Source organism: Calliopsis andreniformis, chromosome 9 (assembly GCF_051401765.1).
Source record: "Calliopsis andreniformis isolate RMS-2024a chromosome 9, iyCalAndr_principal, whole genome shotgun sequence".
In the NCBI taxonomy this organism is placed as follows: Eukaryota; Metazoa; Arthropoda; class Insecta; order Hymenoptera; family Andrenidae; genus Calliopsis; species Calliopsis andreniformis.
The window spans coordinates 19,145,234-19,173,064 of record NC_135070.1 but is presented as its reverse complement, the minus strand read 5'-3'; the positions used below and the strand labels follow the sequence as shown (position 1 = coordinate 19,173,064).

The following is a 27,831-nucleotide window of genomic DNA, read 5'->3' as shown; positions in this document are numbered from 1 at the left end:
CGTTTAAACCTTGTTCGACCTGGCCGTAACGGCTTGCTTTGATTTAATGCCTATTTTTCAGAGTATCCGGCGGCGGTTACCGCGGAGATAGTCGCGGCGAACGGGAACTCGCTAGACGCCAGCATCACGGGGAAGCCTTTGGACATCGACCTGCCGCCGACCCTGCCGATGACCTTTGGTACCGAGAACTCGACCATCATCTCCGCGCAATCTGGCTCCACGGCGCTGCTGCCCTGCGTCGTCCATAATCTCGGGGATGGAATGGTGAGATTCGTCCAGGGGAACGTTCTTCAGAAACTTTTCGAAAAAGCATTACCTGGAGGTTCCTGTGGGGGGCGGAGTCGCGGGAGGAGGGGGGAGACGGGTATTCCCCCGAATCCCGGGAGCACTGAAAGTTATTATCATATCAACGTAATACTTGAAGGGGCGGTCTTTTGGGATCTGGGGTAGTCGAGGGTACAGTGGCAGCAGAGGGGTAGACAGTTTAAAATGAACGCGCTTTCTGAACCGGGAGCTCCTTTGTACGAATTAAATGTTTCTCCCAGAGACCAATCTCGCATCGGCGAGCGTTATTCATTCACGGTATAGATCTTTTTAATTTGTGACGCTATTATGATTACGAGAGGGGACAGACGGAGAGGACACGTCGGAGTCGGCGAGGAAGACGGGGCGAGAAGGGGGGAAAGAAAAATTTAATTGAAGTAAAGAGAGTTGAGAGGGCTTCGCTTCGGAGTTTTGCTCGGCGGACCCGGCAGAAGCCACCGTTCGCGGCCGGAGATAAAATGGAATTAAAACCCGTGGAGGGCCGAGCGACACGAGATTTCCAACTTTACAGCTGTTCTCTGGAATACAGTATGTTGAAAGCTCTTTCACAGTTTATGATGACACACTAATAATTTTCCATTTGATCCGACGCAATTGAAGCATGCTCTTCCAGAGAGAGAGAGAGAGAGAGAGAAAGAATTGAGAGAATTTGTAGCGCGGGAGCACGTGCACAAAAACGAAAAGGAAACCGGCGTGTCGTGCTATTGCTTTAATGAAATCGGAGGCACGGGGTCGACGGGGTGGCGAGAATGGACGGGGAGCAGGAAAAAGGTCGAAGAAAAATAATGCTCCCCTTTCGCTCAGCCCTCTGCGACTTTCGAACTCACGAAATAAATTGTTTGCGTTACCCTTCGTTAGCAGAGGTTGCTTTTCTTGGTTACAGTCTCTGTTGGTTAACCGTGGCCTAGCCGCGGCGAGCCAAGACTTTGTCGAGAGCGTGGCAGGCGCGCGGAAATTAAGCTCGTGACGTGTTCTCCGTGCTTGACATTCTCTGAGCGAAAACGATCCCGCGAGTTAACGACACAGCGAGGCAAGAATCGCGAGGGGTAATGTCGTAGTTCTGTCGTCACCGGAGGAAAAATCGAGCGAGCAGGTTTGCCACGAATTAAATCATCGTAATGGGATTCCATAACGCTTAAGTGGCGCGAGGGCCGCGTTTCGTAAACGCGCGATTGCGCTGGGAAAAGTATAGATACGTATCGGAGCGGAAAGTGCATAGTGTGCCGTTTCATTAAGCTTCTGCTACAACTTCATCGGTCCACGTATATGTTTTGTCGGCAAACATTTCGCGTCACGCGCAATTAGCCTGTCGGATCGGGGTTGGGGTCGCGGAGGAGCGCAGGGGAACGGGACGGTATTAATATCATCGAGACACATTACGCGACACTGGGAACGATAACAATTCGTAATTGTGATTTAAATCTGGAACAGGCCGTGCGGCAGGGAATGATGGTGCACGGCTGACAATGGATGCCATTAAAGTGTCGTTTATTCGCGCAACGAAAAATCAGAGCGCGGAAGCTCCGCGGTGATCCCGTTTTGCCCATCCAACCTTACGAGATGCTCGCTCGCTTGTTCGTCGTCGCACACGCGTGCAAAAATGCCACGGTCTCGCGAGCATCCGCTCTGAAAAAGCCTTTTGCCCCGCGGATGACATCGGCCATCGAAAAAACAGAAAGAAACCGTGGATGCCTGCATCCGCGGTTGCTTTTTCTTCTCGCCATATTCACCGAGACATTACTGCGTTATTTGTCTTGTCGGGCGGAGCGACCGCGTTACGCAATAATTGTGCGGTCGCAGCTCCGATGGAGAAGAGCACGCCAGAGCGATAGCATAGGAGCGGGGAGGTGGAGGTGGGAGGTCGAGTTAAATCGACGCAGGTGGAAATCAATAGGAAGGCTGCCGTCGAACAATTCGCACGCTACTTCTATTGTCGCTACGTGCTCGGTGGACTGCTCGTATAAAATTTCATTGCGTGCCCCATAGGAAGGGAGCAAGGGAGGAGAGGAACGGAATAATGGAGCCTCGCCGTATCGCCGGCCCCGCATCGGACGATCGCGCAGAGTCCTTTGCATTTTTGCGATAGCCCGCCGTCTAATTGAACGCGGACGACTTGAAGCTGAAAGAAGTCTATGTACATTTAGACTTATCCCTTCAAGATTGCTGTCCTTTATATAAAATCTCCTTTATGTCGCTTGAAAGGTGAATAGAAGGAAGCTTCTAGTATCGATACCCGAGATGTACTCGCTAGTTTCAGCTGGTATTGCGAGTTGAAACTGCCTGCCGCTGCAGGAATCGGGCGGGATGGTATTTTCAGGGACTGGGGAACACGGGGGAACGATAAAATAGTGCCAGCTATTAAACGTAACTATTATTTAAACTCGAAATATTATTCGGGCTCTTTGCTTTTTCACAATACAGCCCAACCACAATTCGCAGACCAATTTCCTCCAGTTTCTCCGCTCTCCGACGCACACTGTACTAAATGTCCCAAACGTATACTGTTACTTATTCCCGCAAGCACGCGTATATCTCTATGAGATTAAACTAATTTGGAACTAAATTTTCCTATGGAAATTTCAGATCGCGAAATGGTATACTTAAATTTTCTTCTCTGTTCCGGGGAATTTCTGTGAAAATTATTCAATTTTCTACTACTTTATTCTCTGATATTTTTCGTAACTTTTATGGCAATATGCAGGTGATTAGGTTTATGGATTCTTTTTCTCCCTGCCTTATTTCTATTTTATGCATAGAAAATACAGACGTGATGGGGGAATGAGGAGGTAGAGGTATATTAACTTCGTAAGTCTAGCATCAAACAAATTTTAATTTCAGGCAACAGGTACCTTGTCCATTAAAGTTTATTAAACGAGTCACACCATAGTACACCATAGTACAGTGGGTAATGAAATTATAATGAACACTTCGAAATTACAATTTATTTGAAGTTCGAGCAAGAATGAAACTTACAATATCTTTCTCATTAAACGTACTCTGTGTTTAGTAACAAATGACAACGATTTTGAAGCGCCTACAATTTTCTAAAAAATGTACATATTGCAGAAAAATAATCGAATACTGATAACTGTGTAAAATTGACTGTATTTACGACTATACTACTCTACAACTGGCATTTGACAACTGCTTGAAACCATGCACTTCTGACCATACACCACACAGCACCCGAAACCGCCTTTTCCTCCACAGACCGCCGGAGGATGGACTGACCCATAGGTACTGAACTCACGATCGGTCACTTGTCTCTACAACTAGAGACAGGGGTGACCTCCTCATCAGAGACAAGGAAAGTTACTTGTTTCCGCCCTCAGAAACAGAGGTAATCTCCTCCCCAAAGATAAGGAGCATTCTAGAACAAAGAAAGCTAAGAGAATGATTAGCTGGCAATTTCACAAAAGTTTTACAAGATTAAAGTCTAATTTCTTAAATATAATTTTAATAATAGATACTTGTAAACGAACCTTCGAATCAGATGACTGTTGAATACATTTTTCACATTTTCTTGATTAGCCAGATGCATCTCCTTGAGAAAATTTTCCAGAATCCTAAACGTCTGATCTGCAAGTAAGGTTGAAGAGTAAAAACTTCATAGTACATCTGCGTCTGAAGCTCTACGTCGTCGTATATACGGGGGCCAGTGTTACCATAAAGCACATTTTTACGACAGCCAAAAATCGATAGAAATATTCGGAATTTTTTACCTAATACGTCAGATTGATCGCGATATTTTCCCAGATTTATTTCAACTTCTCACGGGATGAAATTTCTACCTCTTTTTAAAGAGCACACGTAAATTCCAAGAGTCTTTTATTTTTCGAAAAATACAGTTAGATGAAATTTCTGCGCTTCCAATTAATTCTCGAATTTCAGAAATTGTTCGAGCTTTTTCCCACCCTCAGCGCTCCTAGGCTGCTAAGTAATAAGCAGAACAACGCATCTCTTTTTCCCTTCCCTTCTCATTTTTATTTTTTCGCAAACGCCTGTTCCCTATTCTTTCGAGTTGCCATTTCGTGCGGCCGGTATTACGGTAATGGGTATTTTGGTTAAACGGTGCTCCGATAATCCGCGTTCCATTGCGCCACGTGACAGCACTTGCCGGTCTTTGAAGCTTTTATCCCGATTGCGATGCTCGAAACTTTCGCGTTTATGAATGCGTGTCGTTGCGGTTGCCCTTTTTTCTCCCCCATCCCCCGGTCGTCGATCCAGCGCGGCCGAAAGTAGCGAACGCGGTACCACGGCGGTGAAAAAGGGGTTACCGAGGGGAATAGAATCCGCGGGAACGCTGAATCGGGTCGTGGCCGCCTTTTTGCCCGTAATTTACAGTAATATTTGGAATCCGTTCAAGTGAGACGAGCCGGAGCGACATAAATCTAATTATATCGAAGCAGTCGGATTGCGGGCCGCCGTCTCGCCTCGCTTCGCCTCGCTTCGCCTCGCCTCGCCGTCCCTTGCTTCCCTGTACTACGATCAAAATGTTACGAAATTTCACGGATTGGCGGCATTAATGAGATCCTCGTGAGAATCGGGGGAAACGTTATTCAACGTGTAACCGCGCGACCCGCGGAAGAAGAATGAGAGACGCGAGTTCGGTCGGCGCGGGCCGCAGTGGTACGAGTCAACGACTGGGTCGCCCAGAGGGGACGCGTTGCCGCAGACGAAACGATAATTTGTTCAGTTCGTGAATAATAACGTGTTCCGCCGCGGAATACGAGCCATAGCCAGAGGTCAGGAGACCATTTCAACAGCAGCACGCTTAGTCACCCTCAAATTTTTTTCCGATGGCTTTTAAATGGCGACCGCCTGTTGGCGTAGTATGAATACCAACAAGCGGTCACAATTTAAATGTCATTAGAACAAATGAAACGCCAGCTACCTTACTGCCGGGTAGATGGGTAGTTGAAGCAACCCTTATTCGATTTTTCATAGCATCTGATTAGTATTGGGGCTAATATCGCGGTGGGGATGTGGGTCTTTAACAGTCGAAAACAAGACAGTATCGATCTAGCGTTCGATAAGAGAAGACGTTCCATTACTCGGAGCATCACGTCATAAAATATTACTTTGCTTCACTCATGCGAGATCCATGCGAAGATTTGATAAACAGTCAGTTAATTTCGGTGCAAGAAAATATTAATTCCACGAGAATGTCGAGAGTTTCCAATATCGACGTGTTTCAAAAATTGAGCATACGTCGCGGTAGGGTTTTGGAATTCCTTAACACCTCGAAATAATTCGCGTGTGCGCGAGTGTAGTGACAAGTAATCGATACTAGGTCGAATCTGATTTCGAGTGGCCTGAAGTAGAAGAAAAATAGTGAAGCAGGCAAAGGATCACGCGTGTGTGCGTTTTCACTCTTATTGGCTGGCTGGTGGAGACAAAAGTTTTGTGGAAGTGGTGTGCGCATGTTTGCAACATCATTACGGGCCAAACGGAATCAAAGCGAGTACGGTCGCCTTTGACGCGTGCGAGTGTTCCAAGCTGTTCACGACCGACCTTTACGTAACTCGCTCTTCCACTTAGCTCTTTTATATCATATTTTACGAGGCTGCCGTTCTATTTTCAAGCAATCTTTCAGCGGTGTTAGTGCGTTCCACGGTGCCGTTCCTGGCGCTGTGTATGCGCGATTTGTTACGGCGAGTAGGCGAAAGCGTTCCTCAGAGGGAAAGGGGATCGCGAGAGAAGTTCTGAGACCGAGAACGCATTGTATAGGGTAGCCTCTTTGGAAATCGCTAACGATCTGTATCCTAGTAATTGGGTGGGCTCGCGATGCACGACCTCGATGGGAGCGGAGAGAACGTGAAAGCGATGTAAGGCATCGCGCACCGACTCCCTGTCTGCATTCATGCCGGGGAATTGCTCAATAAGCGTGAACCGTTACAATGGTCTCCTGGGACAGCCAAACATGTACGGTGCTACTGAAGTTGTTATCAAAACTGTCACGTCATATCCTTGTTCGTCTAAGTGGTAAAGCAATCGCTGCAACTCAATATGTTTGTAATAATCGATGGCACATTAGGGAATTTCCTGGCTTCCTTTGATGTTGCACCATGTGTAGCAGCTACGTATAATCTCTCGGTAAATGCTCGTTATTTAGGTTTCTGTAATTAAAATCGCTTGCTGAACTCTGAAACGTCGACTCGCCTGAGTCTTGATACACGATCCAGAATATATTTGTATTTTGTAGTGAATCATGGATTGGCAAAATATTTCTGAGGACTCTTATGACGCTGAAGTGCCATCGTTTAGAACTGTTCAGTAAACTCAAGCTCGTTAGAAGCGAGATTTCGTAGATAGAAATATATGGGGCGTTTGGGAAGTAGATCAGGAAAGTTAGTTTCATGTTAAGCACGCTTCAGGGACGATAATCCTTGCAAGAAGCATGGGTTTCCTTTACGAGTTATAAAAATTTCAATACATTTTAGTCACACTATTTGAAAGTATCTTGACTCGCAGCTTGGCAATCGTGTGAAAGTATGAGTTACCTAGTTCGCTCGCCAACTGTTGGTCAGATAAAAACGAAGTAATATATTACCCACTCGTAAAAAATATCATCCTATTCTTCGAACCATCCTCCAGAAAATGCGTGTTTCAAAGAGATGGGACAACTTTAGGATCGTTCGGGAAGATATAAAACTTGCAGAGTGCGTTTTACCAAGTCCAGTCCGAGTGTCGGATGGCACTGCTTAACATCCAACTTTTTTTAGAGCCAGAAAGTAAAGTTTAATACGACATCGTTCACCTGAGTAGCACAACATGACGTGGCACTACTTTGAAAAATTATGGTAAAAAGACCATGTATTTTTCATTCCTGGACCTGTATATTTGGATCGTCCTGTACAGCTAGACCACTCGAGCGTTCTGCAGGATATCCTGACTATTGTTTATGAAGGATATCCTCAAAAGAAAAGACTTAGCGATTTTTACAGCACGAGTTTCCGTAGTTTACACACCCCAATGTAAACCTACCCTCCTGGAACACCCTCTCGTTGTCCTTCCACTAGGTAGCTTCATCAAAAACTCCAGTCCACGTCGATACCGTGGAGTTTGCACTATCTAAGGCTTTCAAGTATATGAACCGGTCTTCAGCCACCGGAAGCCGTAGTTGTCGGAAGTCTCGTGCAGTGTACACAGCATATCTCAAGATTCCCCTCGCGTAACTGTGTTCATAATGCAAAAGGGACAATTCCTCTGACTCCTATTCACTCTAAACCCTTTTATTCCTTACGATGAATAGAAAATACGCGAACGAAGTCCAATCGGTCGCTTCGGAGTCACCCTATACGTCCTGCTCTCCAGCAGCTCGAGTCAAAAGGGCGACAGACGACGGAACAAGCTCTCGTAGACGTATTGGCGCGCGACTCGAGGAATTGTGAACATGATACGCGTGGTAGGCGGGGGCGGAAGGAAACGCCATGTTCGAGATTTCGTTACGCAACAGGCATCCTTCTGATAGAGGGAAATGAAGCGCAAACGCCTTCGCGAGCCGAAGACATAAATGGACAGGATTCGGAATGGCACGCTGCAGAGATTTAACCCGCGGCTAGGTGTCTTTACCAGCAGGGAAACGTGCCTGCTCAGACGTCTCCCCCCGAGATACGACCCTGAATGCCCGCGTATATTACACGCCACGTCTCATTTTCGATTCATTAAATTCTAAAGAGTTATTTCACGTCGGCGCGTTCCTATATTATGTGCGCTAGCGCGGACCTTGTAATAATTTAAACACGGTGTAAATCGAATGGAAGAGCAGGCGGCCGCGAGGGGCCACGCGACGTCCTGAAACGTCGCTTAATTAAAACCATGCCTTTGATGGAACAAATATGTATATTCATCGCCTGCTGCGGACAGAAACGGGATTAATAGTCGACGGTGAAGCATTTTTTTCATTGGGCGTATAGAATCTTTCGCGTCCTTCCAAAGAAATGAATCGACAGAGTTGAATAATGTTTGCTCATGAGAACCTTTGTTTTCGAGATAACAACATTTGAATATTGCCAGCGATCGATATGTATTCTTAGCGAATACTCCAATAGTAGATCTTAAAATGGTATTTTAACAGAAAACAGAGCTTCGTAAACGTTTGCAAACATCTATTCCCATTTCGTTTACACGCAGGTGCAAAGGTGAAAAGTGTTCACGTGGTCCATTCGATATGGTGAACAGTTATTTTTTAAAACAACAATTTTTAACGTTATTTGTTCTAATAATATTGATCACAAACTACTCTCGAACCACTCGCTACCATCGACCGTTCCTTCCAGTCCGTCGCTTTGGTGGATCGTTTTATATGTAACTTCATGGTGCAGAACAACAGTCACGTTACCTGTAGGTATTTGCTGCGTGAAACGGTTGTTTGGCTCGGGTCAAACTTAGTCAAAGCCACTGTGCATTGAGTTCCGACTTTCCAGAGGGGATATATTGGATGGAATCGGGTGGAATTGCGAATTGGAGTGTGTATGTTTAGGAAACGCATTCCCCTGTTCTTGGATCGTTCATAGATTTGTATACCATTAATCACGCAGCAAGTAGAATCGATTTGGGGGAGGGCGTGTTAGCCCAGAGGTTTCAGGCAGAAACGCGAGGCGAATATTTTACCATTGTCTTTTGCCTACGTGATTGAGTCCCATTGAAATTCGTTACGGCGGTCGTTCTATGCAATTTCCTTCATTTTCGAGTGGAGCGCGCGCGCGAATGAGCAGAGGCATTAGTAATCTCGCGACCAAATATCTAGGGGTACGTGAGAACCGACGGCTGCCTAGACAGCTTCTTCGTTCCTCTCTTCCTTATTCTTCTGCCACCTCGGCCTGTTTATTCGTTGCTTCTCATTATTCCACGGGACGCGACCGATGCTGTTCATGGCCTGGGTAATCGCTCCAGCTATTCACGGCTGTTGGCATCCCCTTGCGCTTTTTAAATACCGACGGCGTCTTGAGGCGACGTCTCATGGAAAAGTTTCCCCGAGGCGAGGAAAGGAGGAGCATGGGCGGCTATGGAGACCGAATCGCGACGGGACTCGGATGCTGAATGGACCTCGTAAAGCATCACTGTAGGATGAAATACGCGCGTCACGTGTTAATGAAGAACACGCATTAAGGGACTAACGCGTGCTAAGTGGAGTCATTTGCAGCGAGCGCCGCCCCGAGACACCCTGGGCTTAAGGTCGACGAAGATCTTATCGTCCATGACAAATCTCTCCCTTTCCAATTCCACGGTCAATTTTTCTGCTGCCTGTCGAGTCTTCGTTCCGCGTCGACGTGCCAGGCGGCCCCGTCCCATTTAATTCCTTGTTGAGTGTTTGATATCGTCCCCAGGAAGGGGACCCATCTTCCAATGGAACCACGATGAACCACTTTCTTTTCTCCGTTCGGACGATAAATTAGAAGATTAAAAGCATAAAGATGTAATTGGCTGATCCCCGCAGGAGATAACGATGATGTACCCAGCCATGAAAGATTAATAGACACCGTCAGGACAAACATCAAGAATTCAATCTCGCCGTGAGGGTGCTCATATCCCTCGTTACCAGGTGCCTAAACTTTACGTCCTTCATAAAGACGCGTAGAGGTAAGATCCTATCGTGAAGGACCGATCTCACTTCCTTCCCCGGTTCACGGCCAATTCCGGCTACGAGACCTGCCATCATCTCGCACCATGCTCCGCGGATTATCCCTGTTGATAGCACTTCTTGCAATAGGCTTTCGCGCTTTTAAATGCCGCGGAAGTTGGGCAAGAAACACCGAGATAGCTGGGGGATTTCAGGAGAAATTAGGGAGGATGATGTAACACGAGCAGAAGTACAGAGCCAAAAAATATATCTTCCGCTTCCTACACAAATGCAATGCTTTTATGAGAATAACTTCCTAAGTGTGATACTTACTTTTTAGTGACTTGATCACTCTGTGAAACTCGTTACGCTAAACGTACCAATATTCTGTTTTTGAATATATAAACAAAGGTTTATCCGTATGCCTTCACGAGAAATGTAAGGTTTTAAATATTTGATACTTTCGAAATTCGAAACTTTGAATATTTGAAAATATGAATACTTGAATATTTGGAAATTTGAATATTTGAAAATTTGAAAATTTGAATATTTGAAAATTTGAAAATTTGAAAATTTGAATATTTGAATATTTGAAATTTTGAATATTTGAAAATTTAAATATTTGAATATTTGAATATTTGAAAATTTGAAAGTTTGAAAGCTTTTAGATAAGACCCATGATCAAATGCTTCTAAAAGTTCTCGCGTTAGACAATTAGAAATTTCACAGCTCCTTTCAATTCTACAGTTTATAACGCTAAGTGAGGGACATCAAAAGTTATTTACGTGGTCGCATCTGGTCCGACAGCTAAGGGTTAATGCAATCACAGATTTTTCAATAGCATAAATTCTACCAAAGTTCGGGGCATGTTCACTACTTCCGGAATTAGTTTGTCAGTTCTAGAAGTTTGAACAAGAGAGGGGATATTCTATAAGGACACGTTCCATTCAGATAACACAACTTTCGAATAACAGCTTTCAGACGTTAGAACGGCCGCGTAATAGAGGTTCTACTGCATAATTAAGATACTGGAAATCCTCAGCAAGGTAAATACAAGGCAATAATCTCTGGGAATAAATACGGATCACCTGTGCGGGGAGTCCCTATAGAACAGTTCGATATAGGTGCCGCGATCAATTCCGGTCACGAGCTCTGCAATCATCCTGTGTCACAGTCCTGGGATTATTCTGACCGTGGGCATTTCTTGCTTACTCTCAGCTACGGCGAATCGAACGAACGAGAGCAGAGGAACAGAGATAGAGAGGGAGTGAGGAAAATGGAGGGAAGCAGAGGGAGAGGATGTAGCAGAGGCAAAATTACTGATCGTTATTGACGTACTACATTTACCTGGAGCCTCATGCGTATTCTGGTGTTTGCAGGCCGTTACCAGTTTTCAGCAGTAGCTGGCAACTGCTATCGGCGTGTTTGGTAGTCGCCGTTTCCAACTTTTCGACCAACGGATAAATGCTCATTGGAAAGGTGTAAATCGACCGTCCCGTCGATACGCCGAGAATCGGTTCGTTAGGTAAATACAAAACCTGGTCGCCGCGCGGCGTACAGTTTCGCGCGAACTTTTCGACGTTCCAGATAGGACAGAGGCAAAGGGTTGAACCATTTGGTGGGAATCGTTTCTTCGATGGAATCAAAGCAAGGACGATCGCTGCCGATGGGGCGAGGAGTTAATGACCATTGCGAAATGGACAACAGTTATTGCTCATGGATAGAAAATACTGAGTAACGATCCCTACTACCAGTGCTCGTAACGTTCGCACAGTAGTTACTGACCGTAATAGACAGACAATGGCAGGAGTCGGGGCTTGATATTACGGGGACCTGAATGGTGACCGTCGTGAGCAGACGGCGCTTATTTGTTCCCCCTTAGGCAATATGAAACACCTTGTTTCGAAGAAATCCTTGTTACGTGCGCACCAGAGTCGATAGTTACAAAATATTGTGCACACACCTTCGAGCAATCAATTAATATCTCGAGCGAGTAACGGGGCTCAATAAGAGGCATTACGGCCAAATTACTTCCCGTTTTTATCGACGATTTTCCCTGCTGTTCCCAATTTTACTGATGAACAATCGATGAAAATTTTGCCCATGATAAAGGGTCTCTCGTTTGTTTAAATTATAGAATTTATTGTACGTATACATTATACGTATACAGTAGCTCTTAGGAAAAATTATAGGTTGATTTTTCCTTCGGGTCATTAAAGATAGTCACGAGGATTTTCTTTTATTTTTTATGGTCCAGTGGACCCTTTCATATGACATAAAGTACGCTCAAAGGGGCGGGGTGGTGCCACTCTCTTCTTTTAAATGGAACGCCATATGAAAGGATTCACTGGATCGTTAACCAGTTGCGTTAGAAATTAATTAGTGTCCATTCAGTTTTACCGAATATGCACGATGATTGTATAAAAACACAAATTTTCATTTTAAATTCGGACAAAGAACACAGTATTAAATAATCCTCGTTGTTATATCCAATAGTTGTTGAAAAATGGACTCGGAACGCTTTAATTGGACCATCCAGTAGAAAAAGCATACTGCAAGGCTTGTCAGCAGAGAAACAGGGATCCTTTATCCCAGTTTCATGACTAATTGTGGCTAGAGGCGACACATGATTGTTGTTAACGAGACTTTTTGCCGGCTTCCCTCACAGGTGTCGTGGATCAAGCGGAAGAATGTTCAGGAGTTACTCACCGTCGGCCTGACAACCTACGCCAACGACGAACGGTTCCAGGCGATTCATTTCCACCACAGCGAGGATTGGACTCTTCAAATAAAATACGTTCAACCGAGGGACGCCGGATTGTACCAGTGCCAAGTGTCTACTCATCCACCCACCAGTATATTCCTCTTCCTCGAAGTTGTCGGTAAGCGTGAAATTAAACACCGATATAAGCTATTTGCGTGGCGGTCCGTTGCTTTTCGCTCCGATACCCGATACATCGCTCTAAATCGCGACGTCCTACGCGCGGTGGAACCAATTTTTCCCCCGTTGCGCTTTTAATACGCTTTAACGTCTCGCTCGCGCTCGCGAATTTCCTGTTTCCGATTGAACCGACCCAGCACGAAACGCCGAGGGGGGATGGGGGTGGGGCGTTAACGGTGGCGTAGGGAATAAATTAAATTCTAGTTTATTTTGCCGAGTGGTTAATGAAATTGAAATAAATCGTATCGAAAAAGAGCTTTCGGTTATCCCTGGACAAAAAACGGCGCGCCATTGCCCCGACGAGGGCAAAAATATTACTTCGACTCGGTTATCGAGCAGTCGATTTGATATTCGATGTAAAAATCGAAGCTGGCTTAACCGTCGTGCTTCTATTGCTCTTTTCCCTTCGCCGTTCCCATTCGTCCCGCTCGCAATTACGTCAGCTGCAATAACGAATATTACATAGAAACGTGGACACGTTGAACGGTGTGCAAAGACAATAGACAATAGATGTATCCGTTTCTTCAGAGTCATTATGCACACACGTGACAAAGAGAGAATGGCAGTGATGGTTTTCTTGACGCGTAAAGAGCATCGTCGTAGCTGGGATTGTTCGCGTACTCTTGTCTACCCGCCTCCTGATAAGAAGCCGAGCGCGAATCTCGTGGAAACAGTTTTTTTCTCCAGGCACCGACTCGACGACAAGAGCTTAAGAACTCGCGCGCCCCTTTAGATCGTCTTTTCTTCCCTCTTCTTCCCTGCTTTTCTCCTTCGACTACGATCTTCACTGTTTACGTTTTCCTCCCTATTTACGCGGCCTCCACGTGTCGGCCTAAAACGACTCGCCCTAGCGAACCGTCTCCACCCTTTTCTCTCCCTCGGCCCATCCCTTCGCTCTCGAGCAGTCGAGCGCTTTTATCTGGATTTTATTAAGCAGACGGCCGATCAATAGCGAGAAAATGCTTTTTATCAGAACTCGGGGCCAGAAGTTTCGTGAATTACGGGCTGGTTTCGGGCCGTGGCGACGGCGATTCCGCGGAGTCCGTGTTTGTGTATTTGCATTTAGATTCCCAGTTTTTGGAAGTCTCCTAGTCTGACGCAGGCGCGCGAGCACACCCACGACGAGAGTGTGTGAGCCGCTATCTAATTTCGCCCTGGTTTCCGGGACGGGGTGTTTTTGCCGTGACATCTGACGGATACGTACGAGAGCCTTTCTCAGGTACTTTTAATATTTATGTTCTCCGAATCTGGGACGTGTAATATTTACGCTCCTTCTTCCAACCGGCGGAAATTCATGGGCCGAGATTTTTCTGATCTGAGGATGATATATAAGGGGATCCGCCGGCAGGACGTTTCGATTATAGCATTTTATATGATGTTAAACGAGCACGACGGTTTATAACGGCTGGGACGAGAATAAGGTGAATGTATCAAAGGCTGACACTTTGAGGAACTCTTTCGAAGTTGCGCCCCGTTGTGGTAACCTCCGCGGAAATGTGCGGCTGAATTGGTTCGGGGAGGAGCCTTATTGTCTGGATGAATGGAGGAACCGCGAAGAAATGATTGAAGTTCCATTGGTCGATAACTGACAGCTTGGAAATATCTGTTTGCTTCGAAAGTTGACGCGTCGATGTTGCTGGGAATTCACTCAAATTTACTGTAAAAGCAGCTTCACCTTTTTGGGAGTGAATCCAGTAAATTCTGAAACTAATTACTCAGTTTATATTATGGGAAAAATCTCTCGTTTAATATTGCTGAAATTCCCTCAGAGAAAATCATTTATTATGTTTATGTCAATGCTAATTGAATCTGTAAAGAGATTAAATAAAATATCAATCCGCCACTATTTTCAATACAGACTAATGTAATTACGCGGCAGCCTATCTACTGTTCAATCAGCACAGTGTTATTCATCAAATTTCCGATAATGCGACATGAATTTCCAGTTGTCAATTCGACTGTAATTCAAGACTGTTGGGAATAGGTAATTTGATTGTATCAGCTTCGAGAGCCTTGTAGCCTCGTTACACATTCAACTCGCGGTGTGAAAAATCCTTACGATGTCCTTCTATTTATGAGAACAATGCCAGCTGAACTTTCCTGAGCTATGGATTTATGAGAGATTTCATCTGTATTCTGGCTATTCTCAAAATTACAGCGTTAAGCTCGCTCGAAGACCGAATTTACGACGTGGTCGCTAGGGGACATGATATTTCCGAAGTGCTTTCGTTTCAATGACACTCGGGGATCATCCTCCATTGTTTAAGCTTTCATACCCATAACTAATTTTTGATATCATCAATGCAGAATGACGCCACAGTAACGTCCGAGAGATAACGATTCGAAAGCTCCAATTCAATATCTTCGTTACTACAAATTTCTACCGAAATCAATTTGTATCTTGAAATTATTTCGCTGTCGCAAATTTCAACGTAAACTGTCACACAGCGAACGACTGTCACCCTTCTGCGCAGTTTAAACATTTTACAACTCGACGATGTGGCGACGAAGCGTGTGTATCGGGAATTTTGGATAGATCGATACGCGTTACCAGCGCGGAAATCAAGTTGTTAATTATCGCTGTTGATGTTACGTATTCCAACGAGATATGAACGTAAGCGGGAGCGCGCAAACAGAGAAAAGTCGCAACACGCGCGTAGAGGACGGTAACGCGATTAGCTGATTAATTCGAGTTAATTGGATTTGTACTCGCGCTGCCATTCGACGCGTTTCCCCGTTTATTATCAAAGATCACCGTGAAAAGCTGGACCCCAGAACTTCTTCCCTAATTAGCCGAGCGACGCGATCGGGAATGAAACGCTGGTGCCCGCCCTGCCAGTCCCCTCCTCTGACTATCAGATCGGCTTGGCAAGAATAAGAAGTTGGTAAAGACGCATTTAACGAAGGCACCCAGCTGGAAAGAGTCTACCTTCTACTTCCAGATCGATACGATCACGGTATTGTCCCCCGAAATAAAGACTGTTTTTAAAGTCAACGCCTAATGACGTCTCATTAGGGCATAATTAGACGTCTCGAAATATAGAATTCTTCCAGGGTAAATATCGCCTTTCGCCCGACTAGGCGGGGGAGTCACGGTACGTCGACCTTTTCAGCGGACGGATCTAATTTTAATCATCCGATATTGCTACATCGTCCTTAAAACTTCCAACAAGGTAAAAGGGATTACATCACGCCGCGTTTAATAAGCTTCTCAATTTCTGCCGCGGCGGTATCTAGGCGGTGGCTAGAATTTCTTTCGCCTCTCCCTCGAAACTAATTAAGAAACTAAATTACGAAATAGATCGCGGATAATTCTTCGACCCCAGTAATTAAACGTCATTGAAAACGGACAAAAGAAAAATCCTCGAGGTCTAAAACGAATTGTTAACCCCGCGCGACTATACAAGTGCCGAAAACGCAGTCGTTTCGGTGCAGGACGGTCGATTAAAATTGTCGAATCCAGGTGCGGGGAAAATCGCGTCGCCGGAAATAGAAACGAGAAACAAACAATCAACAGGGACCTTCGACATCCTCGGACTGTGACGTTTTAATAAATTTTCGAACGTGTCACGGCCCCGAGCCGGCTCGAATTTGTTTTTTATTCAACCGAACAGGGTCGACAGCGCTCGTACATACAGGGTAACCGATCGAACGCAAGCAGAGGAACACTTGGAGCGTGCTCGCTTCAAAAGAGCATGCCCGTGTCGCGCGGAGGAGCGCTAAAAACTCGATCCACACAGCCTCGTTCACGCGAGCTCGCTGGCGCTTGAAAACGGAAGGTCGGGGTTTGCGGGGGGTCGAGCCGACAGGGAGAAGTGTATCCGTAGGGATGGCGGAGGTTTTGCATCGTGTTTACAGTGTTCCAGCCACACCTGATCCTATAGCAGCCTCACGAGCTTCGCTTGCCCGAGCAAACGAAAACCTGGAAGAGGGAGGGACGAGGAGGGGTGTGCCCGTGACAAGAAGCTAACTTAAAATTCTCAAAGACGCATCCTCGTGGTGGCTGGCGCGAAAGTAGTCCCGTCCAGAGGGTGGCCGAGTTCGAGACAGAGAGAGGGAAAGGTTTCGTAGGCTACACCCGTACAAACCCTACCCAGCCGCGATGCATACCTCATCCCTCGGCCCTCATAACCGCCTCGAACCCTAGTAAACAATATGAGCGAGAGATGGTAAGCCAGTCACGTCTGACGCGTCACGTTCCGCCATTTGCAGAGGCCAGAGCAGAGATAGCCGGACCCTCGGAGAAGTTCGTGAGGCCTGGGAGCACCCTACAGCTTCATTGCCTGGTGAAAAAGTCGACCGAGACGCCCTCGTACGTATTCTGGTACCATAACTTCCGGATGATCAACTACGACGTCGATCAAGGGGTCAATGTCAGCACGGATCTGACGGGCCGCGAGAGCTGGCTGGAGGTCCCTCATGCGTCCGATCGGCACTCCGGAAATTACACCTGCGAGGCCAGTAACGCGCAGCCGGCCCGTGTCCTGGTGCACGTGTTCAAGGGAGATAATCCCGCCGCCATGCAGCACAGCATCGCATCCTCGCCATCAGTCATGGCGTGCAGCGCCCTATTGATGATGTTCACCACGCTCAAACTGGTCCTCCACTCCACCACCACTAACTGACCATCGTGCACCGCCGCCCACGCGATCCGGCCTTAAACTAGGGAATAGTTGCGGTGCGATGCCCGGAGGCATTCATGGAGGAAGAGGACCTGATCCTGTCGGGATGCTCTGAATGGAGTAAGTGGATCGAAGGTGAAACTTCGCCGAGCCTTTGAGCGCGACGTCGAAAGGTGAGAGACGTTGTCGTGATACGTGTTATCCGTGGCGTAAGAGGCGGGAATGGCGAGTTTGGATAGGGCGAGACGGATCATGGTCGCCATCTGTATACGTTGCAGCGACGATCAAACATTCTGTAACGCGTCGGGGCGATTGCATCTCTGTAAATAGACGAACGGTGGCGTATCGTTAAGGTCTCACGGATGCTCAAGTAGCTACTTGGAACGGGGCTCACGTAGCCGTTCCATCGCGTGTATAATGCAGAGTCGCCGAGGTGCGGCGAAGAAAAGATGTCTGTGTCGTAAGCGTTAGCCGTTAGGGGATGGTTTTGGGCGTTGCTCGGCACCCTCGTTGCTCAACCTGGCCACTTCACGCGACGTCGCTGTATTAACCGTTGTGATATGTGTAAACGTAAGCGTATGTGTACTCTCGCGATAATAGAACTGTAATTGTGTAATCTGTCTGCGACGAGTGGCACGATTAATGGCGATAATCCTGTCGCGAACGGACGCGCTCCGCCCGGCCAGAACTTTCCGCGATGCTTCACCCTGTAACGACTTCGTTCCGACAACGTTAGCAGTTCGCTAAAAAATCTCCTCCCGTTTATTATCGGTGACGAGCCGTCGTCGCGGTAACTTCGAAGGAAAATCGAATTCGGCGGCGTTGGATTCGACGAGGTTCAGAGCCCTCTCGGGCCCCATATTAAAACCGACAAACTCGCCGCGAGGTTATAACAGAATATTCCATGTTCGGCCTACACGTACAGGTGCGCGTAATTAATCGTGATAATCCCAGCGTAATGCAGCACAGCCTAACGACATTATCTTCTATTGCCTTGCTCCGCACAGATGACCTTGCTCATAATGTCCAAATTAGTTCTATCCGACCGGCCGCAAAATGACCGTGCTCAGGTGTACGCGTAAAAGGAACCGGCGCTTAGTGGGATTTTGGAAATTGTCGAACCGCAGCGCCGCTTCCCGTTTACCCTGTTTGACTTTTAGGAGGTCTCTGGACCACGAGAAGAAAAAAATCGTGTCGCGGTCTATCGCGTAGAAATTATTATTCTCGGTTGCCCGCCAGGAGCTAATTCAGACGATGCTGTATTTTCATCGATTCGGTATTTTCGTCAAATCTATTCTAAGACAGAGTTCACGCGATCTCGTATCTTCACCGAAACTTTCAATTCTCATGTGTGTGCCTACTTCTTTTCTTTGTCTTTTTTTCTTTTTTACAAAAATACATGCGCCCTGTTTTCAGTTATTATTGATTTGGTAATGTGATCAAAAAACCGCATCGTCCGCAGTAGCTATGGTACTTCAATTTCGATCACTGGATTGCGTTCGATTTTACTGTACATATATTTTCTACAATGATCGAATCGTTATCGTATGAACTGTAATCGTAGATGGTTTGAAGGGAGACTCGCGTTCGGGCGAATTTCGATGGAGTGCACAAGGGAACGACTTTTTGGACCATGATGTATCGCAGCGTTAGAATTGTCGCATGTTTCGAAGCTAATCCACTATAGTAGACAGCTGTTTCACGTATTGTACACATCGTCGACGGGGATAATCCAATTCGACAAATAATAAACCGATGGTGTCGCGTGCACGAACGTTTGGTGAACGGCAGCAGACGAGCGAAAACGTCGCTGCCGTTAAATAAGGATCACTGTAATGATTGGAGATGAATAGTGGGTGAATTAACCGGTCGTAACAGTAAGTTCAAATGGTTATATTTCTTCCCAAGCGTACATTACTCATAACGACGGATTTGATTTACGATAAGTTACATAGAGGACGATGGATAATTTAATGTGATGTTCGACGAATATATTGTCGCTGTCTGTTACATGTATATGTACATATATATATATATATATATGTTACGAACGTCGCACAATGTTAATCTCATTTACCGTTGAATAAAGTTTTCATATAAATTCTATTCGACATTGAAATCAGCGGGTGATGCTATTCAATTATTCATGTTTGAAACACAAGCCTTTTTAATTTACGCACGAGCCACTGCGATATTTATTGCTTCATACTTGAAAAAAACTTACAACTAAAAGTTAAGTTTAAAGTATCAGCCATTTGGCACGTTTTTTTCGTTACTACATACAGTCACTCTTTGTTATCTAATTGTACGAGTTTTTACGTTTGAAAGGGAATTAAATAAAAGCCTGAGGAAGGTAAAATTAAGTGACAAAGGTAGACAAATGGACAAAGGTAGAGCGTGGCGTTTCAGCAGGACTGTCAAGACTTTTCCATAAAATTTGCCTTACTCTGCGCCAACGTCCCGATAAAACGGTCCCAGCATGGAAATGTAAGTAACGAACTCTCCTTAACGCTTTTCTACGGCACAATAGACATTGTTTTCGTTCCCCGTGTAACAGAGCGTTCCGTCCTCTTTATTGAAGTAAAATACCAGGGAATGCAATGGGTTCATGGCACATAAGCACTTTCATCCGTATCTCTCTTCAGGGAATAATTTTATTGTACCGCAGTTTGAGCTTCGACCTCTGATAATGGCTGCATGCTAATGGCACTGTTTGTCACATTAACATTACCGCTTCATTCAATCGCTACTAATTGATTATTACATCGAGAACGGAACTATTCAGGAATTACTGTTCCATTTATTCGTCGGTAGCTTCCATTCGCGATATAATTTGCCTATCGCGACAAGGAAAAAATTCCCCGTTGTTTTTCCTCTGCTTGAGATTGGTTCGAAAGCTGTTTCGCAACGGTTGTCAGGTGACGAAAGAAGAGAATATGGGCGAATATTAGGTAGTGTCGAAACACCGTTGAAACTAAATTTCATGTTGCCGCTGGGAAGGCAACCCTTCCACGAAGACGGCTTTAATCGACGCTCGATTGTGTTTACCACGTACACCATCAAACACACTCGATCGCGTGCTTCAGTGCCGAACTCGAAACGCAGTGCTCGAGCTACCTGCTTGAGTGAAGATCTCACCACCTTGACGGTGCTCGACTTTGTTGGGAGCGCCTGAATACGTTCCACGGAGGACTCAAAGCCGGAATTTCGAGGGCATTTCGTAAACGTGTCTGAAAAGAGTTGCCGCTCGAAGCTGCGATTACCTCGATCCTTCCTGAGCACGAACCTCGCGTTCGAAATGGTCGCGACACCATGATTAATCCGCTGCTAGCTGCTAACTTTTCGCGCGCCGTGTTGCTGCAGCTGTAAAGTAAATTGAGTACACGGAGGGTACTTTCTCAATGTAACAGAAATAGAAACTCGCTCGATATGTTAACCGGCATCGCTATCCCTTATAGTTCATGCTCTATCTTCTTTACTCCCTTGGGAACGAGCGCTGCCGCTAAGATAAATTCGATGAGGGTTTTTTCGATTATATTCAAAGTCAACGTTTGTAAACGTTCAAAGTTGTGCTTAATTAGCATAAGATTCGAGTTGGAGACGAGGCTGGGACAGAAAGCAGCGAGACGGAGCAGGAGGTCGAGTCTAGTGGAAGCGCAAAGTATCAGCCGTTTGTAGGAACTTTGTTTCGTTCTTTTTTCAAGGAACCATTTCCCGTTGACCCGATTCGACGGACTCCTTGGGACTTGAACCGTCGTTGGCCCACAATCAGCGGCGCGAGCTTCGGGGTCGTGCTAAATTTGAATCGTTAATATCGTATACGAACGGCGGGCAGACCGACGTCATTATTCCAGAAAGATGACTCTAATCTATTCCCGCTGCCTCGTCAACGATGCAAGACCCAACCCGACCGTTTCTGATTTGTGTCTTCGATAGGGATTACTTCGCACGGTTAACCGTTGCGCCGTGGTCTGATTCTATCAGCATCCCCGGCAATATTCTCTGCATTACAAACTTGCTCTGTGGCGTTCGAATTAGCAGAGACAGGCTATTATGCTCCAGCTATCGCGTACATCATTTACCCTCTCATCTCGTGGATAGAGACGGGATCAAGTACGTTGCAAGTGGGGTCCAACTTGAGCGAATAGTTGGGAACCCTCTGCGAATACTTTGGGAAACGAAAGTGATGCTTCTGGATAGACTGGAACGTGGGACAAGAATTTCGTCGAAAGGGGAATCAGGTACTAAGACAATTGGGCGATGATCAATGCGTGCATCCGAGATGTAAGACTTAATTCCGCAGCTTCCCTAGGATGAAATTCATGAATTTCAGATACAAGAGTGGTTTGGTGAAGGTAAATTCAAAGTCGAGCGTGCAAGTTCGCGTTTGTCGATGCACTGATTACATTCCGCAATGCTCTGCTTTGGACAGGAATATCGTTTGAACGATCGTGATCCTGTTATCAGGTGTCAGCTATGCAGAGCACAAAAGGAAGGATATACGCTTGTAAGTTACAAACGCCTGCTGCCAAGCAAAGTTCTGCCAGAAGCAAGAGGAATATTTAGTGCTAGTGCCAAGAGAGTCTCTTTGCCTCCGATGCACTCTATTTTAGTTTCGTAACGCGACCCATTGCCACCTATCATTTTACGTTCTCGTTGACACGCAAGGAATCCATCGATTAACGAAAAAAAACGAATCGTCCAGGCAAAATGATTTCGTTACAGTGATAAATCAGAACAGAGAGGAAGACCGTCGGTCAGGGATGCCACAGTTTCGCGGTAGAAATACATCCACGTAATTCCGAGTGGAAACTATCCGAACTTCCAATAAAATTAAATGGAAATTCTGGTAATGCCTACCCCCATCTTTTATCTCGTGGCGTCATCGATTTCGCGTGTTTCTCAGCGCAATTCAAAGCGGCGTCGCTCGTACGTGTTCCCATTTCGACGCGCGGCCCTCGAAAAAAGGAGAATAAATGAACTGAGAACGAGAATGTAGATCGATGGAGAATCGTCAAATAAATCTAACGAATTAGAAGTTGCTGGTATCAAAACTCGGATAGAACGTGTGGGAAACATTCCATCGTAATCCCAGTTGGTAACTACTTCAAGTTTTAATGCACTTAGGCGGCAATTCTGGTAAGGGCTATTCAAAACTTTATCTCCACGCCGATCGTCATTCACTTCGCATCCATTTATCTACCTACCTAAATATACTTGGCTCCCTTCTTTCAGTACACGCAGGGCGAGCTGCGATTCGTGAGATGAACGAGGGCGATTCCTCGCTCGAACTTCACTTCAAAATGTGGGACGAAACTTTCGTGCGAGGTTTGCACCCGTTCGCTGGAAAAGTTCAGTTTCAAAATTCGTTGAATCTGGTCTGCATGCTGTGAAATAAAGTTTCATAGGATAAAGTGGCTAATGGTTACGATTATATTTACTTAACGTTTATTAAATTTGTTTAAAGTATATCTAAAGTTCACTTCGAAGAGCGTAGAGGCTAGTGTAGAGAAAACTTTCATTGCGTCTGACTATGCGCCGAGTCTTTCTACTTAACCATCTTAAGTGGCGAGGAAACAGTTCAGAATAACTAAGGAAGCTACTTCGTCTTTGGCTGTCGGGTATATCCACTTCACTTAAGTAAGTATAAAGGGTAAACGTAAGTATTTAGAAATATTAATATTAATTAATATCTGAAAGTAAAAAATTAACCTCTGACTGCTATTTTTACCTTTAAAATTTGAATTTTCCTATTTTTCGAGTTAAAGACATCACCATTTACATTAAACTTACTTCAGAACTTTAGAGCACACTCAAACACTGATTATTATTACTGGTACATTTGTTCAAAGGTTGCCATTCGTGTATATGTCTGTTTATGGTTAAATTCAGCTGTATATTTTACCAGTTTACCACAATATAATGCAACTGAATGTGCTATTAAACTGTTTATGCTGAATGACTGCGGTTTCCTCGATGGTTCTTTTAGAATGAAATTGTCCGTATCACAATATTGCAATTGATGCTATTTAAATCGATGAACGACACGGCGCAGAGCAAAAATATCCCAAATCAGATTTTTATGAACAACCTCCTTCTCATATTTCTGTCTAATGGTCAATTTGTATTCAAAATTCGTGGTTTCCTGCATAATTTGACAGCCGTTGAAAAAGAAGTAGGTGCACAGTACGATTTCCCAATTAACCGCGTTCGAATCAGCAATTCACCGAGCAAATCAGATAATTGAAAGCTCGAGCAGTGAACAGGAAGTACAATAACAACGTTCGAGCAAGCGAGTACAGAAAATTCATTCGAACTTAATTCGTAAAACTCAATTATCCCGGAAGTGCAGCTCTTTTGTCAAAAAATGACCTCCTTCCACTTGCACTTGGAGTACTCACGGAAATTGTAACAGAAAAAAAACAGGAACATTCGATCAGGAGGTCCCATTCATCTCACTTGACGAGCGCTCGAAGTTTTAATCAGAGTCGCCAGGAATTGGGCCAGTCCTATACTGACCGTGGCCACTGTCCGCTATATTTCTTGGTATTCCACTCGAAATGCGTCTCCCCTGCAGCTTACGTGAATTTCCGGAAGAAATTCCAACCCCTAATGCTGCCACTAAGCCTGGCCCGCTTGTCACCGAGGATAATTCCGCAGCGTACCTGGCTGGTGTTGGGCAAATGACTCTGCTCCGCTGGCTCGATGACCTTATCGACCAGCCTGGGATTGACCCACGCCTCGTCAGCCTTTTACTGACGAACCGTGATAAGCCCTGATTGTTATATGCGACAAACGAGGCGGCTCGTCTGGCCACGGCTCGCCAGAACAAATTCGTTTTGGATGCTCCTTCGGCCGCGTCATCCACTTAAACCAGGCCCGAGCATCGATCGACGTTTCGGAAAAATTTGTTTGCGGCTCTGTTCCAGGTGGAGGGAGGAAGCGTACAGGTAGAGCGAAGGAGAGAGGGGAGACGGCGTGAGGGACATGCAAATAGCCCGATCCCCGAATGCATGGCGTTCCATCGTCAACCAAAGCGTATATTTTAAAAATCAGGAACCTTTGGTTGTTACGCCGCGGGGGGAAAGGGAATAGGGTAATCGGGAAGCGTGGCTGCGGGTGAAAATACTGTGGAAGCGTGAAAAATGCAAATTCGCGCGACTGCGCGCCGACCACCCGATTCGTCGGACACGGAAGGCGAAATTTCGGGGGCAAACGTATCTAATTGCACGTAGCCGCGCTCCACCGACTAAAGTAATTGCGGTAAAACATGCATTTAAAGCCCTTTAAATATTGAACGTGCACCCCCCCATGAATGTCACAGGCTACACTGGGGCCTATACGCAGAACGCTTGGAATTTGATTGTGTTAGGATGTCGCGTGTGAACTGTCGGGTTGCTTTCCTTCGGGCGAACGTCAAAAGGACGCTTTTAATGGTTATTCGTTTTCTTCCCTTTTGTCGTTCTTTGCCTGGGAGGGAACGACTATGAAATGAGCGGTGTTCTTCTACGAGGACACTCTTGTGACTTAATTTTCAATTGCACGCCGCTAGCTTTTAAGCTGTGATAACCTTAGTTCCTCCGCGACTGCGTGTTTTCCTTTGCTCTCTGTTGCTTCGCGCGTTGTCTTTGCGACGCGAAATTAAATGGAAGCGAGCTTATGAATTTAATGGGTACACTAGGACGGGATCCACTGCGTGTAGGTAATTTTCATAAAAATGTATTACAGATAATGTGCTGTAGTACAAAGTCCTGTAATATGAGCGGCCCATAATACCCGTGCTTTTCCCTAATGCCATAACTCCGTTTTTCATTCATTATTATTCCTTTTAAAATTTCATTCTTCGTTATTTGCGATACCTTTTTTAAGTATATTTCCTGATTTTTATTATTCAGAGCTCAGAGCGGAATGCGAAATAAATAAGAAACAGAAATGAAGAAAATAAAAAAGGGAATTAGTACGATTTTAAAAGTCAAAGTCTGAGATATTTCTCAGTTAATTCTACTAGCTTCGAGGACAAAACGGAACGGAGAATGGAATTTTCTATCGTATCGATGTCACTGAAAACGTTAGGTCATTAGATAAATCCTGGCATTGATTTTGCTGCACGATAAAATTTAGAAAAGGCAACTCCCTACACGCGACTGCTGTTTAAAGATTTACCGACTCTCGGTTACTTCCTAAGTTGTTTCTAAACTAATCAACAATGAAAGTTAACTTTTAATTGAGTTTGTAGATTTTCATCCCCGTAAAAGCCAGTAGCAATCCGTGGATGCCAACTTTATCCTGTACTTTCTGTAAACGCGAAGCAAAAAAATATCGGTCAAAGAAAATGTAATATCGACACGCGGGATCGAAACCTGTACGCGTACTCGATCCAGTCGAGGAACATTTTTACGCTCGAGGGAAATTCATTCCACACTGATTAGATTTCACCGGCGGTCGAGAATAAAATGGTTTTGACGCCTCTACCTGACAAGTTCCCGCTGTTATGCATACAACACGAGGCACCTCCGAGTCGCTTCCACTAGGATTATACCGCATATCCAGCGGGCAATGTAACGACTTTGACGAAACAGTCGGATGATCCACTGCATGAAATATACACGTATGCATACACAATAGCATCGTAGTCCCGCCGACGCAAAATGCATTTTAAGAAAAAATTTATGTGACTGCTACGTGCACGCGCATGCCACGTGCATTGTTGCAAAAGTACCGAATAGTGACGTATAACGGGCAGGATGCGGCCCACCCCAGGGGGAAAAAATCTCTGAAAATGGGAACTTGCCGCTGCTGGCAATTTGCCCTTAAGCGAGTGCCCTCCTATAAACTATAATTAATCGGAAAGTTTTCCGAACAAATCTCGGACAACCTCTCTTGCAGGACGCGTTGCGCTCGAGTTCCTTCCGTTTTATTAGCTGATCCATCCACGGTTCGTCTCAAAAGGGGGAGCTTCTTCAGGCCAAGAAGGGGTAAAAGTAGGCCGATACGTAACAAGATTTTTCCTTGTCATCCTCTCCTCAATTTTTCATGGTCACGTGGAAGACGCTACGCAATTTTTTAACGAGGCGCTGCATCTTTCACTAACGCCCACATGCGATGACCCCTGAAGAGTTTAAGGTCGCGCGTGAAATTATTCAAGCACTTGTAAGGGAAGATGTTTATTATTCCGCGTTTTATTTACTGCACGTAAACACAGATCCGTTCCGTTTCGAAAATTTATGCGACGACGTCGTGAGCCACGTACACCGACTCGCTTCAGGGACAGGATGCATTTCGCGAAGCTTGGAGAAAAAAAATTCCTTTCAAAGGGAAACTTTTCGGACGACCACGACTTTCATCTTAAATAAATGCCCTTCTATGAAGGTACCTAGGAGGATTATGTGTACAGGGGAAAAACGCCAGTATTTGTGTGTGCTCTTCATGGAACGACTAGAAACCGAGGCACAGGACAAAAATGGGATGACCAGGATCGATAGCCAGCCTGTTAATGCTTATACCAGGCCCTATACAAAAATAATTTTGTTCCTGGCGAAAGCTGAATAAATTGGATTCTCAGCGTCGCAAAAATTATGAGGGAAAGTAGCGTGAGCCGCGGGGCGGAGGAGGGAAAGGGTGAATTCGATTTCATCGCGGTCGATGCGGGTATCGGCAATCATTATCGTCGGTTCGCACCGTATGACGGCACCGCGAGAAAAATTTAAGAGGGAAGTTTGCTTTCAGGTCGACTTTATCGCGGCCATCGACTTTATTTCGCTTTTAGAGAGCCTGGCCGGATACACACGGTCGAGGACGAACTAATCTCGCTGGAAGCAGATACTTTTAAATAAACGTCGCCCTGTAAATGTATCCGGGAAATTATACGTGGCCGTGATGCTATCGTGTTTGCTCCCAGCTGCGCGAATATTCCCTGGGAAATGGAAGCTTTTTAATAAAGACTTAGCTCCGACGTCGAACGTTGAAAATTCTTTCTCCGTAGCTACCGTGTGACGGCACGTTTCCTTCGCGGAAGCCTCGCGCCTCGAGTCACTTCGATATTGAACGAACAAAGGTACGATTCACAGCGCGCGGCACATCCTTCATTTGCTAAACACGGTACACGAAATCGTTGCATTAGCGTCACTGCCAGCGAATCTTCGCGCATTAAAGAGATATATAATCCCGATAAACAGGATTTGCTTAAGCATTTTTTTACTCTTCGGTTGAGAAATCTCGCTCAGCAAATTTGTAAAGTTCCAGGGAAATCTGCTGGGAAAGCTCCACCAATGCTTTTCGGAGGGAGAGAGTATGTGGTAGCTTACAGGGTATTCTGTACTGGAAAAGTAACTGGATCCTTTAAACTTTTAACGATACGAACTGTCCATTGTTCAAACGTG

General features: G+C 45.5%; 1 protein-coding gene across 1 annotated transcript in view; it reads left to right on the top strand.

Annotated features, from left to right (window-relative positions):
- The window catches only part of LOC143183685 (lachesin), a 29,509-nt gene extending 9,938 nt beyond the window's left edge, over positions 1–19,571 (top strand). The window contains exons 2-4 of the mRNA XM_076385355.1: positions 62–264; positions 12,558–12,771; positions 17,043–19,571. Coding sequence (XP_076241470.1) covers positions 62–264; positions 12,558–12,771; positions 17,043–17,455 — 830 coding nt within the window. The 3' untranslated portion in view covers positions 17,456–19,571. The remainder of the gene's footprint in view (positions 1–61; positions 265–12,557; positions 12,772–17,042) is intronic.
- Positions 19,572–27,831: the final 8,260 nt, after the last annotated feature.